General features: G+C 42.7%; 1 protein-coding gene across 3 annotated transcripts in view; it reads left to right on the forward strand.

The window, feature by feature from the left end:
• Window positions 1-20,987, forward strand: part of LOC310782188 (focal adhesion kinase 1-like) — a gene marked incomplete at its 5' end in the record, with an annotated part of 170,277 nt that overhangs the window by 38,537 nt on the left and 110,753 nt on the right. For 2 of the 3 annotated variants that reach the window (XM_083642876.1, XM_083642874.1), the window contains one exon: window positions 2,361-2,433. The exons of the other annotated variant lie outside the window; for it this stretch is intronic. In XM_083642876.1, coding sequence (XP_083499002.1) covers window positions 2,361-2,433 — 73 coding nt within the window. Of the gene's footprint in view, window positions 1-2,360; window positions 2,434-20,987 lie in introns of those variants that run through there. 3 annotated transcript variants of the gene reach the window in all.

Here is a 20,987-nt window from a genome sequence, read left to right on the forward strand (position 1 = left end):
GTGTGTGTGTGTGTGTGTGTGTGTGTGTGTGTGTGTGTGTGTGTGTCGGCACTGCACTGGCAGCCAGCATGAGAGGATGAGAGACGGCTATTGTGATCTCGATGCTCTACAGAAGGAAGCCTTCAGAAGCCAGACCGACCGACACGCAGCTGACTGACTTCCAAACGGAATTACTGCATCGATTCAGTACTTTTTGCCACCCACTACTTCAACATCATTTTGATCTTCTCAGTCCTTCTCCCTTTCCTCTTCACATCTCTCTCTCTCTCTCTGACATCAGACACCTGCTTTGGCCTGGTTAGTTCCTATCAGAGAGCATTGTGGGAACGTTCTGAAGGATGTGAGGCTGAGCTTCTCCCCTGGGTCTCTCCTCTTTCTATCCTTCCTTCCTCATCCCTCTCTCCTCATCTCTCGTCTTTCCCCGTCATCCTTTCCCTCTTGTTTTTTCTTTCATTTCTTCTTTCTCTTCATCCCTCTCGTTCCCTCATTCACCTCTCCTCCTAGACTCACCCCTCTCCTCTTTCTTCCTCTTATCTCTCTGTCCTTCCCTCCATCTTCCCTCTCTCCCCCTTCCCTCCTACTTTATTGGCTCTCCCTCTATCTATCTCTCTCTCCCTCTCCCTCTATCTATCTCTCTCTCCCTCTCCCTCTCCCTCTCCCTCTCCCTCTATCTATCTCTCTCTCCCTCTCCCTCTCCCTCTCCCTCTCCCTCTCCCTCTCCCTCTCCCTCTCCCTCTATCTATCTCTCTCTCCCTCTCCCTCTCCCTCTCTCTCTCTCTCTCCCTCGCTGTGCTCCATTTCTCTGCGCCCCTCGTCGCCCTACATTCTCATCTCTCTCCTCCCTGATGCTGGTTTCCCTCCTCTTCTTCCTCTCATCCTGCCTCCTGTCTCCTATGGACAACATTGTGGATTACCTTCCCTGGATTTGAGTCTTTACATGTTCAAATGCTGCTTTCATTTATCAGCATGGATGTTAAACGTCATCACTGAGAGCTGTCAGCGTTATTTTGTAATGTGGATATTGTCTATTGAATGCCAGACCTTGTGACTTTTGATTTATTGCTGCAAGCGCGTTCCTCTGGGCGTAACCTTGCTTCCCTTCTTCTTTGAACTTCACATCGAGGATTGACTGATTGGATTATCTGCATGTCTGTTTGGTGAGGATTTGCTTGGCAGCATGGTGGCCTAATAATGGTTACTAAAGAGATTGCCCTTCAACTGCAGGATCCAGGTTCGAGCCCCTGCTTCCGGCCTGCTGATATTTCCTTGAGCAGGACAGTGAATCCCCACCACCTCCTGGGACTCATGTACAGTAGTAGTGCGTGTACAGTAGCTGGCCCAGTGCTCTGAACTCCTTGGAGGGGCGTGAGCAAAAGAAGAACCTCCTTACGGGGATCAATGAAGTGTCAGGTTGCACTTTGAAACAGGTCTTTTGCTCCAGCATCATGAAGGATTGATGACTTGGACCTGAAGCTACTTCTGCAAGCCATGAAGCCAAATGATGTTTCAGCATCAGCAAGCTTTAGGAGAGTGACTTACAGTCTTTGAAGTCGGGTTGTCATCAGTGCCCTGTTCAGTCGCCTGGGTTTCTGCACCACATATACTTGAATGCAGTTTTAGGTGTCTTTAATTCATTTCTTTCTCCATTGTGTAAAAAGAAGGTCTGAATATTAGATCAGCTTAGACTTGGAAATGGTAAATTATAAATTTTGGACCAGTGTGGCTGCTGGGAGCTAAGTTAAACTTGCATTTCAGTGTTCTTTTTAAAGATAAAAATGTGGTTTGAGAATCACATCTCACTGGACCTGGATCCTGATGCTAGGTGTGGGGCGGTGTGGCTGGAGAGAAGCCTGGGCACTGACAGTGAGACCTGAGCAGAGACAACAACAGATGGGTACATTCTCTGCCTCCGGTGGGGATACTTTGCTGCGTCACCACATTTGACTGTACAAAGGATATTCTACTTCCTCTCTTTCCAGTCCAAGGCTCTCACTTGGCCCTTTGCTTTGTTGGATTGACTTACCACCCTGCTGGGACACTGGCGTTTCTATTTGTCCTTCTTTTTTTGCGTTGCATTTCCTGCCGTCTATTGTGGCGTGATTACATTTTGCACCTCTGTATCAAAGCCCAGTTGTCAGCATAGCAGGTTACAACTGGTAAATCGTTTTGTATTTCTCAATCCCTTTTCCTTGGCTTACTCAATTTGACATACCAGGCTTTTTCCCTGAGTTGTGACAAGCCAGTTTAGTGGCTAGGCTAGCAGGCTGTACTGTAGCCCTGGGCTCTATGCTGTTGTCTGAGCCCAGCGGTGGTGTCTGGGCCCTGTGGCCAGTCCTGGGACTGCTCCCCCTACAGAAGAAATGGAGAACAGTGGCTGCATCCCTCTCTGCTGGAGCAAGGGGGCCTGCATCTACGCACAGCACCCCCTACCAAGTACGTACGTACAAGTATATCTGTAGCAGCATTCCGGCTTACAATCCCTTGTTTACTATCAAAGTAAGCTATTCCTTGAGTTGAGTACCTGCATGTGCCTGTGTAACATTATTTCTTTACTATGAAATTCAAATGTGTACTTTGATATGCACCCTCGTGATTTGCTGCAAAGTGCTAGTTCGGCATCGCTTTCTGTGCTTCCATAGATCTTCTTTTACGAGCAAAAGCATGTTGGGTTGGTTGATGTTAGTGACCTAGGCTGCATATGTTTTACATCGTGAAACCTGAATCAGACAGTGGGAAAACCAATTTGTCAAATTTTTCACTCTTGTTTTTTGGAGAGGTTTAGATTGTAACGTCACCAGTGGGGTGTGTTTAGATGCTAGAGAGGTTTAGGTGGCAACATCACCAGAGGGCTGGGTCTCACACAGGGACTGGCTTTTTGAAGACTACAGTACCTCATGTAAGATGATGTAATATGCTCAAACACAAGGTTATTGGGACATTTAAAAAAATTTGGTTTTTCCTGTCTCAAAATGAGGCGGGGTGGTACTAGAGCCCGACCGATATGGGAGTTATGAGACCAATACCAAATTTAGTAGGGAAAAATTCACAGATTACCGATAGGCGGTTGATATAGTGATTTTGTTGTTGTTGTTGCTGGAATTAAAGTAGACGGGCTCTATTCTCCCACAGGCCATCGGCGCTATTACGGGCCTTAACCGCAAAAAAACGTGCCTTGCGCCTGTTTCGGCAAGATAGCAATAGGCTTTAGGCTGCCAAATGCGCTTTAGGCCGAATGGGCGTGGCGCAGTCCCAAAGTGGGCGTGTCGGCGCTAAATACCAGCCTAGTCATATCTTGGGAGCTGGCCTACATTTAGCGCTTTGCGCTTTTCAAAAGCAGGCCTATTCTTTGCCTTCACTGCTTCTTCTCTGTCACCCTTCTCTCTCTCTCTCTCTGAGTTCCCAGCATGCATTGTGTTTCTTCATTTCGCTACTAAATAGCCACCAAATGAGCCAAAATAGATATAAAAGGTAGTTCTAAATTAATGTGTAATGGTAACACAGCCTGCCATTGTCAACATTTCAATATTGGACCAAATAAAACCTCGAAATGAAAACACCACCCTATGTGAAACATATATGTCCTCCTGGGCATATATATACCCCTTGTCGAGTTAACGTGATTTAGAGAAGTAACAGCGGAACGCGCTTCGGAACGCGCTTCTAATGGCATCTGCTATACTGTGATGTCCGTCCAATAACTTGGCCCTATTTCACATTTAGTTTTACAATAAAAACACATTTATGCAATGACTTGACATAATGTAGGGTATATTTATGTGCATCATCCTTCCTGCAGCAGGCGAGAGAAAATGATATCTTTCTGGACAAACTTTCACCAATCTAATAGGCTATATTTTTCTAGCTGATGCATAGAACATTATTTTCACTTTGATCTTGCTATAGTGTAGCGTATTTACATGCTTGCAGTATTGAAACTGCAGTTAGATTGGTTTGAGAAGCATAATAATATGGAATAATAGCCTATAATGCAGACAGACAGGCTGGATGAAGGGAGGGGGGGGGGGGGCAGAGCGTTTGGCTTTCGTCTGGTTTTGCGGGATCACTGGAATTGGAGCTAAAAAGGCAAGCGTGCGATTCGTTTATTGCACTTATCCAATGAGCATGACGGTGCATAATTTTACGCCTAAAAGGCGTGGTTGTAATGCTTTGGGCTGCATCTAGCGCCAGCACGACGATATCAAGTGCGCCTTTCCACGCCCACTGCTTTGATCTGCGCCTGCCGCTCGGCCTAGAAACTGCGCCGATGCAACGATAGGGGCCGACGTTTCTATGTGGATTGTGCACAGATTGTTAGATGATGTCGACCGTGATGATGTCATATTTCGGATGCTGCCTCAGTGATGATGCCAACTGTTAGATGATGTCATAACTACGGTTATGATGATGTGCCCAGCGTTCCCAGTTTACCAAGTGTTTCAAGACCTTCAAGTCATAACTGCAATGGCAGAAATCCAACGAGTGCAACGCTTGTTAGAAAATAGTGTTTTCCATGAAAACGCCTGAGTTTCGTAGAGAGATGGAGGTGGCACTACATTTGAGGTGGCCGCCTCGTAATTCTCTATGCAGGAAAAACCCTGCGTCAGGAGTCTTCTACAGAAGATGCAAACTATTTTGCATCCAATTTTGAGGTTTCAATTTTCTATTTATAGTTTTATTTGAGGTGGTAAGATAAAACACAAAGCTTTATAAACTGTCCACAACTGCTTTTTGTGTGAAGTTGAATCAAACCATTATTTCCTACATTTTTAATTTAGACTCATTCAGACTTCTCTGTGGTTGCTATGTCTTTAACAACTCATACATGTACATGACTTTAACCCTGATAAATGAACCAATAACAGTTCAATCAGTAGTAGTAGTAGTAGTAGTAGTAGAAAACTTTAATGTCCTCCAAGGAGGCAATTTACATTGTACAGCACAGTACATGAGGACACAGACACATTAAAATAATGGTCAAAAATACAATAATGTATTAATGTGTATATATGTGCATTAACTGGGCAATAATACTGTGCATTAATGTGCAATAATACTGTGCATTAAAGTGCACGTGTTAGCCGCCCGGCATATTTAATGATGTGATATTGCATATTGCATACTGCCCATTGCTGATGACCAGCTACATTCTCAATCTCATAATCATAATTAAACAACAATAACCGTACTGATAATAATAAAAAACAAATAAAAACTTCAGATTCCCTGAATCTCACATCTTATTTAGCTGGATGATTGACATGGGGATAAACAAATGTTTTGCTCTGTTGGTTCTGATCTTGGGGTATGTATACCTCCGACCAGAAGGGAGTAGCTGAAGCTCTGCTGACAGTGGATGGGATGTGTCTGAGCAGACTGCCTTCACGGTCAGCCTAGTCAAGTACAGGTGGTACAGGTCAGCCTGCTGTTGCCCCATGATTTTTTCACAGATCTTAACAATCTTTCCCAATTTATTTTTGTGAGTAACTTTGGAATGTCCGTACCAGCATACAATACAATAACAAAGAATACTCTCAATAAAAGAGTAAGGATTTTGTTATCAACGTTAAAAAAGCTCAATTTCCTAAGGAAATACAAGCGCCGTTGGCCCTTCTTAAAGATAGCATCCACACATTGGTCCCAAGATAATTTGTGATCAATAATAAGACCAAGATATTTATATTCTGTCACCACCTCCTCTCCTTTGATCATGGATTGCTCCATGGATGGCTAGTATTAGTCTAATAAAGTAGTATTTGCTATATGCAAATTTCTTGAGTGGGATCGGATCCAGTCCAAAATGTAATGACCTCGTCCTTGGCCCGGACGAAGTTGAATGAATTTTTTTTTCCGTAATCGTGCTGACAAAAAAAAAGAGACTGAAAACAAACATAACCTCCTTGGCGTAGGTAATTAGAACAGAGAGAGATGTGCTCTCCACTAAGCAGTCAGAGCTGTAATTGGGTAGTGTGTCTTTAGCAAACTGCTATATGCTATGATTAGTTAGTGAGTCTATGGGGAGAGATGGTGGTTATAAGTAGGCCAGGTTGCTCTGATGTCACTGGAACAGTAACACACGCACACACACACACACACACACACACACACACACACACACACACACACACACACACACACACACACACACTTGAATGATTTATTTATGTCCACATAAATCCAAGTATGCAAAGGACATAAACGCTAATAATGCAATCAGATATTTGGAGTCAGTCAGTTACATAAGTGCCCAAACGGCAACCACAATGGCTGGGTTTCCCACATTCACCTCGTTTTTGTAAAATATCACCGCTATGCAACCACACAACGCTACTATTTTTAGCCATTTCAGATAACATAAGCCATACGGTTGTTCCCACTCTTTGACACTGGCGCGCACCTCCTTGCTAGTGAAAAAAATGTAAACAGGAAGTCGACAACCGGCTACCGCTGAGAATCATGGGAAACTTAAGTCCAGGAAAAAGGTGAATAGAGATGATGTGTAATAATAATAATAAATATAGCCGCAAGCGGCAATACCAGGGGTTCGAGCCTATTGCCCCTGAAGGGGCTTGAATATCTGTACCTTGAATATCTGTACCTTGAATAACTGTATCTGTATCTGTCACCTAGGTCAGACTCAGCAGTTGACCTGGGTGGATAAACAATTGACAACAACCAATGACGATTACCGATATATCGGTATCGGCCGATATTGCCAATATTTTTTTATTTATTATTTTCTACGTTATAGACAGCACGTTGTGTATATTTGATCTTTTTTCTTAACAAGTTATATTTTATATTGGTTCTATTTGTGTTCTTGTATTTCTATTTATAATTATTAAATTCTCAGTGAAGTTTACTGTTTCATTGCATTGATGTCATTTTGGACAATAAAGTTTATTGATAAGCTGTAAAATATCCTTCCAACATTACATTTCTCAAGTCATGTCAAATCATATCTTTGTCAAGTGTTTGATATTTAAGGGATCATTGCAAAAGAAATTGTGTAATATAATGTGTATATATAATATAAGAATATTGGCCGATATATCGATATCAGAATTTTTTTACTCCCTAATATCGGTATCGGCATCGGCCTCAAAAATCCAGTATCGGGCTCTAACTAAAATGACATCATTTCAACGCAGGGGAGGTGGTGGGGTTTAGCCATGGGCTCACTGAGGTTAGCGTTAGAGCTAGGGCTGCTCGATAAATTGATTCTGAATCGTAATCGAATTAATTAGTTAGGACGATGTTAAAAAAATGAAATTCGTCAAATCGATTTACACTCTAACTAGGGTAATTACGTTACGGCGGGGCGACTCTCTCTCATGTACGTGTGCTGCTTACTCGTCCCTTCTTCCCGCTGTAAAGTCTCTCTGGAAGCTGTGACTACTGGCTACTAAAGACAGCAGCGCAATTAACTTATTTCAACACCTCCAAAAAGCACAGAGTGTGAGCACTGAGCGCAGCGTGTTGCACTGCGGGCTGTAGCCTACAAGATAACGATTGCCACCCACAACACACACACACATGTACACGAAGGCAGACCTTATCACCAGACGGTGAAATGTTGCCTTTATAGTTCACATAACAACAAAACAACACGTGAGGCCACCGAGTAGCTTCTGCTTCTGCTTCATGGCTGTAGTGTAACGTTATGTTACCAGCCTCACTCACCCTGTCTGTCTGAATTTCCTCCTAACTGCTATCGCAGTGGCCCGCATACCTGTTGTGACTTTGTGTTATTCTAGTACAGATATCACTTTGAGCACAGCTGGTCGCTTAGGTCTAGACACTGCTGATATCATTATATAATTATGTCACGGTGGCACACGCGCAAGAGTCATCGAACCAAGAGTATCCCTCCAACAGAGCACAGAGTGCTCGATCAAATCCACCAGTGTCAAGTGACTGCAAGTTAGCAAGCAACAGCCAGGAAGTTAGGCATAGCAAGTTAGGCTATAACAGGAAGTTGGGTTGTTCTGCCTTCAGAGTAAAATTGTCACTTGTTTAGAGAAGTATAATAGTATTAAAAAAAATTGAAATCAAAAATCGAGTTTTGAGAGAAAAAATAGTAAATTTTATTTTTAGGCTAAATTGAACAGCCCTAGTTAGAGCAAGCTTACAGTCAAGGCTAGTCTCACATGGTCAGACCCACCGTCGACACAGCTAGCTTCCTAAGGCTCAAGGCGGTCGGAGTCATGAAAAAAGGATGGGATGACCCAGTGTGAGCCAATGAGAATGCACATCAGGCACACAAAACAGCACACAAGGCATGGAATTACATGTGTTTAGGGAGTCCAAGGACACTGGAGATGGGGCATGGAAGGAAGAAGATAGAAAGGAAAAGAAGCTATGAGGAAAGAAAGACAGGAACATAGGCGTGAATGTGAGGAAAGTGTGATTTGAGGAGAAGAGGAAAGGATGGGAAAAAGAGACAGTGAGGGAGAGAGAGAGCGCCCTATAGGATCCCACAGGCTGTTGCTAACTCCAGTAACCCAGGTGCCGCTACAGGAGACCTCAACTCCAGCCCTCTGCTGCTTAACAGGCTGTCTGTGAGCCAGTGCAACCTCACTGAGAGAGCATCACGCAGCATGCTGCTTAACAGGCTGTCTGTGAGCCAGTGCAACCTCACTGAGAGAGCATCACACAGCATGCTGCTTAACAGGCTGGCTGTGAGCCAGTGCAACTTCACTGAGAGAGCATCACGCAGCATGCTGCCTGCATGGCCTAGTTGATTTGATTTCTGTAGGATGAGGTTAGACCCAAGCTAGCTTTGACCCAAGCAGCCCAGCAGGCTGGTCCGGTGCTCTCAGGAGAGGGCAATCTTGGAGGAGAGGCTTCAGATGAAATTAGGGATGCACATTTTCCACAAATTCTGGAATCGATCATTGGTAACGTTAACGATCAATCAATCGAGTAATTGTAATTACAAAAAAAAAAAAATCCAAACCATACCAAATGCGTTTTTTCCTCAATAAAACCTTTATTTATACAGCAGCAACTTATTGTATATTTCTCACAGCATTGCAAACACATCAAAACGTAGAGGCATAACTTTTAGACATGTCAACATTTGGCCAGAATCCCCGCCGCCGCCGCCTAGGTCCAACAGGGGCTCACTTACCACAGATTGTTTAATGTTCTGCTCGCAGTGCGTCGCAGCTCTTAAACGCTGATGCCAAGGTGCTCAGCTCCAGTCCAGGTGAGACTAGGATCCAGGCAATTTATCCGAATGAACATTGTTCAAGTGATTGTTGTTGTACGTCCGTCGCAACTCTTCCTCTTCCTCACTGATGGTGGGTTGCTCCAGGTTTGAGGAAGAGGAGCCAGCCAATTTATCCGAATGAACACTGTTAAAGTAGAGCATCTTATGACTTGTCTGAAAAGGGCTATAGTGATGTAGCCGAGTGTTAATAAAACAATAAACGAGAGAGTCAGGCTGTAACATTATAACACGCTTCCACATTTATTCTCAGACAGGTAGCGCCTAGCGTTAGCACACTCGTCAACAACATAAGTCCCCCACTTCCTGTTCTACGCCAACTCTGAGGGGACATCCACAGAGCCTCGCATACACACAGTCTGTTACAGTGATATCATTGCGCCCTCTGGAGGATCGTTGAAAAATGATTTGAAAACACCGTTCTACTGACAGAATGCACGTTGCTTTTTGTTTTGTTTTGATCGAGTACATTTTCACATGCTCGAGTAAATCCTTAAAGGTCCCAATTCGTGCAGCTGTAACCTCTTAAAAACGTGTGTCTCTGGTCCATAAAACATGATTCTGGATTAATCTGTCGAAAATATAGCAAACCCGTTTGTTGTGACGGAGTTCTCACTTCCTCATCTGGTCGCTTCCCAAGAATGGCCTGTTTCTATAATATATTCAGAACTAACAGTTCCCATTGGCCGCTGAGGGAAAGCCCGCCCCAGGCTCCCAGCGGCCAATCAGATTAGCGTCTGTGGACCAGCACGCTAGGTTGCGAGTTATCGTTAACTTAACGGTACTACGCTAAAGAGGACATCTCAAAATGCCTAGACTTACCGAATGCACCTCTGCAGTTGCTGGATCACGTACAGTTGGCGTTGCTCCAGCTAGAAGTGTTAATTTTGTGGCTATAGACTACATGGTGCAGGTAGCTTGTGTGAGAGGGACCCGCGCAGTATGCAGGAGGAAGCTAGTGACGTCGAAATTCCCCCAAGATTCCCCTCTGGGCAAACGACGCGTTTGGGGGTGTGGCTTGGAGGAGACTGCTTGAGAGAGCTGTATAGGGACAAATCCAACTGTGGCAGTTCTGAGGTTGTGACCACTCATTACAGGGAGGGATGACAGCAGTATATATGCATTTACAAGTAAAAACAGCTTTTGCACGGAATGGGACCTTTAACGAGCGAGTAATTGAGCTTCGATTAATTGTGTGCATCCCTAGATGAGATCCAAAGATACTGGAGCACACGGATCAAGTGGATACATTTTTTCGACGCAGCGTGCGTCTTCATCAGAGTCATGAAGAACAATGACATTTTGTCTTTTTAAATAGCCTCCCAACAATTAAGACTGATTTGATTTCTCTCTGTGTGCGTGTGTGTGTGTGTGTGTGTGCGTGTGTGCGTGTGTGTGTGTGTGTGTGTGTGTGTGTGTGTGTGTGTGTGTGTGTGTGTGTGTGTGTGTGTGTGTGTGTGTGTGTGTGTGTGTGTGTGCGTGCGTGCGTGCGTGCGTGCGTGCGCGTGTGTGTGTGTGTGTGTGTTTCTGGGGAGAATTGGTCCAGGGGTGTCCAGTAAAGTGGTGCAGTGAGCGATGCTTTCTGTACTGTATTGTGCTGTGTAGTGCACTTACTGTATATTCATGCTATTTATTTATTTATTTACTTATTTATTTTTAGATCATATTGTTCGTGCCCCAAAACTGATTTTGCAAGCTGTTTGATGAGGTCACCAGAAAGCACAAACCTCCGCCAACACTTCTTTTGACACATGAATGCAGTGCTGTTTTGTTTTTGAATTGGAAGTCTTTGATTGTCTGACCTTCCCACAAGGCGTAATAATAGTCATGGCAAAAAAATGAAAATCGTCTAATGGCAGAAATCCCAGATGCCGATGACTGATCCATGGGTCAAGGGTTATCTGTCTCCCAAGTTCCATCCAAATCCGTAACTACTTGAGAGATTGTATTAACAAACAGGCAGACAGGGCGAAACCACAACCTCCTTCCTCTTTGTTATCCTCTTTGTAATCAACCAAAAACAACTAGGGATATTAATGCTATTTCACCCATTATCACTATTATATTTTCTTCATCTTAACCTACTTTATATGAGGAATCAGCATGACATCACAACAACAAATCACCGCAAATCCCCCGGAAGCGCAGCAGTTAACTAATATGAGTTGTGTAAAACAAACGTTAATATCTCAAAAACTATACATGATATTGCTTGTATTTCTTTTTCTGAGTGATTCTGAGTGAGAGCAGAAGTAGCTCAAGAGTTTGATGTATAATATATGCATGTCGTGTTAAAGTTGTGTGAACTGTCACAGTTTTTAAAATGTACACCGCACAGCCGGGGCGAGAGTGAGCACTCAAGGCTGGCTCCATAGGGTCCCATTGCCGTTTCCCCCCCGGAAACGCGTTTTGTTTACCAAAATGCTGCTCGGCTGATCCCTCATATAGGGATTTTGGAACATAACCAGTAGCAGTAATTTGACTGACTCATGCACTCTACATGTAGATTGTTGTCCATAGTGGTAGGTAGCCATTATAAAATTCCCTCTTTGCATGCTTGCTGCATTGCACTATTTTGCTGCCCCAGAAGCATGGTACTAATCTGGAACATATTACCCAACACACAAAAAGAACAAATACAAAAACAAGCCCTTTCTCTAAAGGCTGCTCAAAAACACAGACATACTGGTGTAATAGGTAGCCTAGTAAGCCTACTCTATGCTGTAGTTATGTATGATATAAGTTCTAACACTATTTAAGCTATGGCGTATCTGTGAGAAGTCTACATCTGTAAGAGGATTGTATTAAGCTGTATGTAGTTGTTGGGTATGGTATGTATAGTATTGAACAGTTTTGGGATTACCCAAAATCCCACACACACAACGCGCGCGTGTGTGTGTGTGTGTGTTGGTGGTTTTGTGTGTGTGTGTGTATGTGTTGCGTTGCAGCATTTGTGTGCTTAATTTCTAATCGGATTACTTGGTGAGTAAATAGCAGATGACTGACTGGCTTGTGACTTCCCTGTAGCTGCTCTTCTGTTTATTTTTTAATTTATTTCTTTTTATTTAAAACAATCTGTTTAAAAAGCAGTTGGAGTTAAGATTATGGTCCCATACATTTTTATCATGCCCACCTGAGACTCGAGGCATGAAGGCCATAAACAGAGATAGTAGCTGTAAAAAAAGAAAATTACATGAACTGTCAGAACAACCTGTGAAACTTCTGGACAGGATTGATCAGAATTTGGGGTTTTACAGTAACCTTCCAGTAATGGTCAAATAAATTATTATTGCAATAGTTTTGTTCTATCAAGTGTACAGCTCTCATATCAATCTAATGATATTAGAACAGTTAAGTCATCAGAACAGTGCTGTTCTGATTTGTGAATTTGGTTTATTTGACAGGGACAGTACGCATCGATTTACATTATTACTGTGTGTGTCGTGTTTTACAGTCATCAGAAAAGAAACAGGTTTCCAGGTAAACTAAAGTTAAGGTAAAATGGAAACAGCTAATATTTACCTCCACCACGGAGTTGGCTGGGCCTAATCTAATGGAGTTGGTTAGAGATTATGTTTTTGCCCCTGTTGGTCTGTCTGTCTGAACTGAATAACTTTTCACACCCACTGGCCAAAAGGGGGTGTGGCAATGGGCGCGTCCAATCACAGAAAGGCACCTAACTAACGGATTTGCACGAAACTTGGCAGAAAGATTGGTCATCATGGGCCAACTTGAGCATAGGATACACTAGACATTATAGACCCCTTATACAGCTGTCAACATTGGAGCTGCGCGCGCATCGTGTAGGCAAAAAGCCGTGAGTCCAGCATTGACAGACACAGAGAACTGTGTAAAAGCCCCGCTGTCAGGACTGCTCTGTGCCCATCTGCGACACACAGTTAGATTTTAGTTTTAAAATGCAGTTCTCGGCTTACTACCACAGCTTATCCCCTAGTGATAAGCAATGTTATGCATCGAAATTAACGTTGGTTAATGGGATATGTCTTACAGACCCATACGCACTGGCGCTGTCAATTGGCCAAGCCCTAGTGGCCAGCAATACATATCGTGCATTCCTTTATAACTGGGGATAGCGTAGATAATTATTCTGTAACTTGCAAAGATATATTGTTATGTTGATAATGCACACACAACTCAATAATGACATTATGTAACGTTACTTGGTCGTTAACTAACCGAGCGATGTGGCTGAGCAGCCTACAGCTTCAGGCAGCTTACCTGATTATGAAATGAATACTACAAAGTCGGGCATTTTTAATGATGTCCTCGTTCCAATCAGTTCAACTCAATAATGACATTATTTAACGTTACTTGATTGTTAACTAACCGAGCGATGTGGCTGTTAGTAGGCAGCCTACAGCTACAGCTTACCTGATATGAAATAAGCGAGCACTGCAAAGTCGGGCATTTTTAACGATTTCCTCTTTCGGCTTGCAACCAAAGACACCTACGGTTAGCATTAAAAGCAGTATGAGTTGACGGGATTCGGTAAAACTTTAGTCCTTGATTTGTTGATAGTGTAACAGACTGTTCAGTGTTGTGTTGTGTTCTATTGCGTGTGTGCGAGGCTGTGTATGTTCCCTCGAGTTGCCTAGAACAGGATATGTGGGGAGAAGCTTGTTATAACGTTACAGCCTGGCTCTATCGTTTATTATTTTATTAACCAAGTGTGAATAGGCGGACCCGAATACTCTGCTACAATAGCTTTCCGATTCTGGCATCGCACTGCACAACACGAAGACATGTCTTGCTCGAATAGTTTCACAGGCACTGGAAAACTACTTGACAGGGCTGTGCGGAGTCTGTCTTTCTGCCTCCGTCTTGCGCATCGACGCTGCGTGATGTCAGTGTGACGTAGTCGTATAAGGGGTCTATAGGGCTGTGCAATAAAATCGATAGGGCAATATATCGCGATATTTTGCCTGACGATATTGTATCGATATTTGGACGCCAAGTATCGATTTTTCTTTTTTTTTGGTGTGTGTGTGTGTGTGTGTGTGTGTTTTTTTTTGCAGGCCATGCCATGCCAGGCCACCGGGCGTCTACATCTGGTGATTCCCCACCCCTAATCGATACTGTATTGATATTTCCCATATCGATGTTTTTGCCCAGCCGTGCGTTCAGTAACACACTCAACACACTCAGTAGTTTTTACTAAATTTGTCCACTAAGTTATCAGTATAAAGTGATGTACATTGCCCAGTTAATGCACATATTATTGTATTTTTGACCACTACAGATGATTTTATGATTTTTATGAGTTGTGTATGTACATCTAAATAGCCTACTAGAAGCTCAGTTGATTTGCCATTTAAGGAGTATTTAATGGACAGCTTTAATTTATTTGTCTGAATGACTTTATGGAGCATCATCTCAAAGCTCACAGCACGCAACAAGGGATTTCGTTCTCAGATGTAGGCTACAGGTAACACAAGGCTAATATTCTTACCTTTGCCCTTCAGTTTAAAGTAAAGCAAATATTCTCATGTTGTGAACTTGAAGTATAGGCTATAAGTCCGTTCTGAAAGCAAGTTGGATGCCGCATGTCAACCAGCTGCAGTCTGCTTTTTTAACCTTGTCATCGTTGTCCCGCTTCAGAAAATATAGGCTACTTTTAAAAGTTTGACTGACTGCACGTCTCATCTCTAGCTTGTTGCAGGTAGGGAACTTCTGACTTTAGATTATCTTTTCAAGTTATTTAATTTCACGTTCTTGGATGCAAAGAGACATTTAATGTAGGCCCGCCAGTGTCTTTCTTTAGGCTTAATTAAATGGGAATATGACAAACTGTTCAGTTCAAGTTTGTGAAGAGTTCATTCACTATAATAAAATACATTTGTTGGACGATTGGATAATAGCTTTTGTTTTTTTGTGTTTTATTGTTTAATCTTAATGGGTCTGCAAACTCCCTTTGCGCACGCAAGCACAGACCGCAGTGAATAGTTACATAATTATTTTGAAATCAAAGCCAACAAAAATTATTATTTCGTTTGCTAGAAATTATACAATAATATGTATTGTATTTGAGAAATGATTAGGCTACATCTATCTTTTTTCAATACATTTTGACTGGGCCGGTAAATATTCTATAAGGCCGGAATTCTGGAATGTTGCCGGCTCCATTGGCCTGCCAGAAAAAATCCTAGCGGATCCCTGGTGTCGACCAAGACAGACTCGGCCCAACTGGAAATCCTGTCTAAAATAGTCTTGTAGTGTAACTTCATCTTTAGAAGTGATGATGTCTGTGCAGAGTTTAACACTAGAAGGCTGTTTCCACAATCATTGCTGAAAGTGGAAAGTTTCTCAGAGTTTTCAACAACAAGATTCGTGACATCATGAATCTTGGAGCCAATCACTGTCCAGTATTCAGCAGTTAAAGCCCCAACACATTCTCACTCCCAACTCGTCCTATACTGCAGATCGGTCAGGAACCCTTGTCATCACTTTGTCATGAGTGAGAATGTGTTGAAAGCCCGTGTTGTATGCTGTGATTGGCTAGTTATGTTTTAGATAACTCTGATTGGTTGCTTTGGATTTTTAAATGAGGGAGAAAGAGGGGAAGTCATTTTAAGGATTTTAACAAGATAATGTAACCTTTGTTTTTTGTGGGCAAAACCATCAGACACAAATTCTTATTCATAGTTGAGTATTTTATACACATCTTGAAACATGACTTTAGGGGTCTTTCTTTAACTTTCCACGCCCACTGGCCAAAAGGGGGCATGGTATTGGCTGTGTTCAATCACAAAAAATCCCCTAATTTCCATATGGATTCACGTAACACTACGAAACTTTGCAGAAAGGTTGGTTATGGGCCAAGGACTAACTGAATAACTTTCCACGGCCACTAGCCAAAAGGGGGCGCGGCAATGGGCGTATATGATACCATCAGGTAGAGGGAATATTAAGGTTCAAACAGAACCCTAGTATGCTAGTTGTAGTGGTATTATTTTAATGGGATTATAATATCATCAAATGGACAGAGGGTCAGTAATGTTATATTAATAGCAACTGGCACTAAAATATTAATCAGATGATGAATTGATAGGATCAGTTTTAATGTAAATACAGCAGCAATACCCTCAGAATGAGGGACAGTAACAAGGCCCCTAATAAAGCTGCAGTATCATAGCCATAGTGGTATAATTTTAAAGGGATTATGACAGTAATCCCATCACACATAGAGGGATAGTTATAATCTGATCCACACCAATCTGTTGGATTATAGCCTTGAGAGCTAGGGTATTCAGTCTGTGACTGTAGCCGTAGCATAATACACTGACCTCTAACCGGTGTGACTCTGTTCTTCTTATATCTTTTTTATTTTTTATTTGAGGATGACCTGATACCATGGATTGTATAATAGAACTGGATAATGTCAGCGTGACGTCACCCATTGGGTTTTGATGGAACAAAATGAGGCTTGAATCTCCCGCTTCCTGCTCATCGTTGATTGGTTGAATGGATTAACTTTACACGGAAGTACGGGGAGAGAGGGCTGTTAAACACTAGTAGAAGAAGAAGGAGGAGGAGGGGGCGGCTGCCCCTAGCGGCTGCCGGGGGAGTTTCCGAATTTGTCTCACAGGCTTGAACGACTGCCATCTTGTTGTTCGCTTCTGTTTGCTAGCTTGCTCGCTGGCTGGCTGGTTGCAGTGGTGAAATGGTCCAGGACAACAAATATAATAACTTTTAGTCCGAAGGTATGGGCGAGTAGGAGTCCAGCCAGCCGACCACCGTCTTGTCCGGGGCCTGGCCAAGAGACCATGGTGTGGTGTGATCCTGGTGCATTGTGCCTGAGTAGCTGGTGTGAGTCTCCAGCCTGCTAGCTGCTGCTAAGCCTCCACAAGGTAAACTGCTATTATACTTATCTCTGGGCAAACTCTAAAATTGATAACTGAGGTGGATTTGGTCGCGCACTTGGTTCTCTGCTATGTTGGACTCGTTGGACTGTTTGAGTGATGCTCATGTTTGTAAGCTAACGCTAGCTCGATTAGCATCGTGTGCTAACGTGTGAGCACCGTTATAGCCTACTTTAACTGAAATGTGGTGGCGTTATGTTATAGTAATTAATATTGCTAACATTGCCTGAGGAAGACCTACGTGGTTGAAACGCGTTGCGTTTTGTCTGCCCGTATAACTTTGAAGATATATTCTGATTTGTAACTGCCTGTACACAGATATATTACTTCGCATTAAATATTGCTATATAAAAATACTCCTAGTAGCTCCACCGTTTTTTCAATTTGAATACTTTTGCCTTTTGAGCTGCTTGGGTCCACACTTTCATTGATTTCCTATAGTAATTAATATAACACGGTGTCGTTTGTTTCTTCAAGGGATGGCCGTCGGAGTACCATGGTGGAGCAGGAACAGCACAACAGAACAGAGGCACATTGTCCCTTGGTCAAATTATTTGTGAAAATGAATGCTACGTTTTGATTCCCATGTGCATATTACTGTGAGAATATTGCTGATCATCAGTTGTTCAACCTAAGATATTGCAATAACATAAGCTAAATGCTGACAGATTTGAGACTTTTGATAGATTTACTTTGAGCCATTTGGTATGTATCTGCCAGTGTGTTTTTGTCAATAAACATTGCCAACAAAGAACCTTGTTGTGTAGGCTATGTGCTAAAGTAAATCATGTACCCGAATGTACCCCAAATCTCATAGAACGAGCCCATTATAGTTGTCTGGTCAGAGCAGGCAGGTTGTTAATAAGATGTGATATAAAGATATTTGATGTCGAGTGAACCAGCTTCGACCAAATGACCAGGAAGAATGAAGATGGAGAACCAACCGACTGCTTCAAATCAACGAATGATTTATATTTATTGAAATATGGTTATCTGTAACAATTCGACATAAACAAAGGCTACACCATGCAACATATATTTTGATATCATTCAAACTTAAAGAATGGTTAATTTTCCACCATGGTAGGCTGTACTGCTGTGAAATGGTTACCTATATTTGTATCAAGTGTTGCTTGGTAGATTATCTATATATGCCTAATTTACCAGTAGACATATTCGTGCAAGACCTTAGGCTATGTTGAGTTATATCGATCTGATAAAGTATGTTTTAAAATAAGGATAACAAATTGCTGAGCTTGGCGGATGCCTCAAGACAAGTATGTATCATTTTTAAATGTCCAATACCATACAGAAAAGCAAATTGAACAAACGACCAACAGCATTCAAGTCTGCAAAAACTTGTGATGTTATGTTACGTTAACATATAACCTTATGACGCTTACTGTATAACATGGACAGACCATTTAACGTTAGGCTACTTTACATACCGTTAGATAACGTTAAATGGTCCGCCATGTTATGAGCGTCACGTTACATGTATGCCATCTATACAGTTACGTGTGTCTACTAACATTATTAAAATATCATAAAGTAGCGCTATTTTCTGATAATTTGCTAAAGTATGACTTGCTATCTGCTAGCCATACTAGCCTTGTTTTGCTAGGTTTTCTTATTCGTGTACTTTCCGCAGACTAGATGCCTTTGCGGCACATTGCTGCCTCTAACGGGCGGAGGTATTACTGTTTCCCAATATCCGAAGTATATCGCCTATTTTCCTCGAAATGGGGCTATAATTAAAAAAATTGGAGCCTTGAGAGCATGAAAAATACTTGAAATTGTTTTTTCAGACCATAAACTCATTTGTAAAGTGTTTATTTAAGACAGAGACCGAGAGAGAAGTTGGCTCGTTTCACATAGAGTTGAATGGACGTTCAGGGATGATGTTACACAAGCTGCGCCCCCCACTGGCCATTTGAGAGTATGGCAACTTCCGCATTGGCCTCAAAAAGAGACTGGTGGCCTTGCCGACACACATGCACACTGGGTTCAGATAAATCATTTAAGGATCAAGCACCACACTATCTGGCAACTTTTGGAAATGATACCATTTGAATGGCTGGGTTATACAGTTTGTTCTTTGGCAGATCTCAAACTCCTTGCCGGCCACTGTACACTTTCTCTGATCATGAAACTATCAAATCACAGCACAACAATGGCTCAGTATCAAACAGGCACCTCATTGGCTGCTGTTATCCTGTTCTACACAAAGCAGTATCATATCAATGAACATTTCTTCAAACCTAACTATTGTATCCCATTGGCGCGTGCACCGCCCCCCCCCCCCCCCCCCATTTTTTCCCCAATTGTACTTGGCCAATTTTTTCCCTCTGCTTCCCCGGTCGCTGCTCCACCCTCTCCGACGATCTGGGGAGAGCCATAGACTACCACCATGCTTCCTCTGACACATGCACAGCTGCCAGCCGCTTCTTTTCACCTGACAGTGGGGAGCTTCACCGGCAGGACATGTACCACCGGGGAGGATCATGCTATTCCCACCAGTTCCATTCCTCCCCGAACAGGCGCCCCGACCGACCAGAGGAGGCACTAGATTTTAAGTTAATGTAGAATCAGATGCTATGTTTCACGTAGTAATGTTATATTAATTATCTTGGACAGTAAAAAGTATCCTTGGCAGATAGATACATTTTTTGTTTACTAGCCCATGGCAGGTGAGCAAGTACATTTTAGACACTGCATACTTACACACATACAAACGAAACACACATACACAGGCCAAAGACAACAGGCATCTCAACAACACACACACACACACACACACACACACACACACACACACACACACACACACACACACACACACACACACACACACACACACACACACACACACACACACACACAGCTATTACAGTAAGTTCTTGCAAGAGAATGCTGAGTTGGGTTATTAGATACATAATGTCCTACCTTACTCTTATAGCAGTGTACACACACACACACACACACACACACACACACACACACACACACACACACACACACACACACACACACACAGATGTGTGTTTCACTTGCTTCATCTTTGAGGAGGTAACTGTAGGTCAAGCTGTTAGAAGTGCTGAATTAGACTTCCTGTATCAGACCCCTCTCCTTCTACCAATAATAACATATGATACTGATTGCGGTTTCAAACAGCTAATTTGTAGTGGACTGCATTTTGAAAGTAACTTTCCCAATCCTGGTAATGTTCCATGAAACTGATTCAATCACTGTCACCAACAAGACATTGTTGACTACTGTAAAAAAGAAGAAGAAATATGTTGGTTTACTATACTGTAGTTAGTCACCACATGACAACCACCAAAAGAAAACTAGTCACCATGGTGATGATGATGACTCAACACGGCATGCTGGGATATCCAGGAAGTGACGACCGGACACAGGAAGCAGTGGATTGTGTGTTTGAACAAATGAAGAGAGAGTGAGGGTGGACATGTTTGTGCTTGCTCTTAGTCCAAATAGAATGCAAAAGTCTGCATTTGTTCAATACTCAAGTGTGACTGGGTGCCTGGGTACTACCCAGGCAACAAGAGGACTACACTGACTACACTAGCCAGTGGGTAGTGTAATCAGGTAGACCTAGGTTAGAATACCCAGGCAACAAGAGGACTACACTGACTACACTAGCCAGTGGGTAGTGTAGTCAGGTAGACCTAGGTTAGAATACCCAGGCAACAAGAGGACTACACTGACTACACTAGCCAGTGGGTAGTGTAGTCAGGTAGACCTAGGTTAGAATACCCAGGCAACAAGAGGACTACACTGACTACACTAGCCAGTGGGTAGTGTAGTCAGGTAGACCTAGGTTAGAATTGAACAGTGAGTTCAATGTTACATCT

The sequence above is a fragment of the Poromitra crassiceps genome, assembly GCF_964638095.1.
Source record: "Poromitra crassiceps genome assembly, chromosome: 1".
NCBI classification, from domain to species: Eukaryota; Metazoa; Chordata; class Actinopteri; order Beryciformes; family Melamphaidae; genus Poromitra; species Poromitra crassiceps.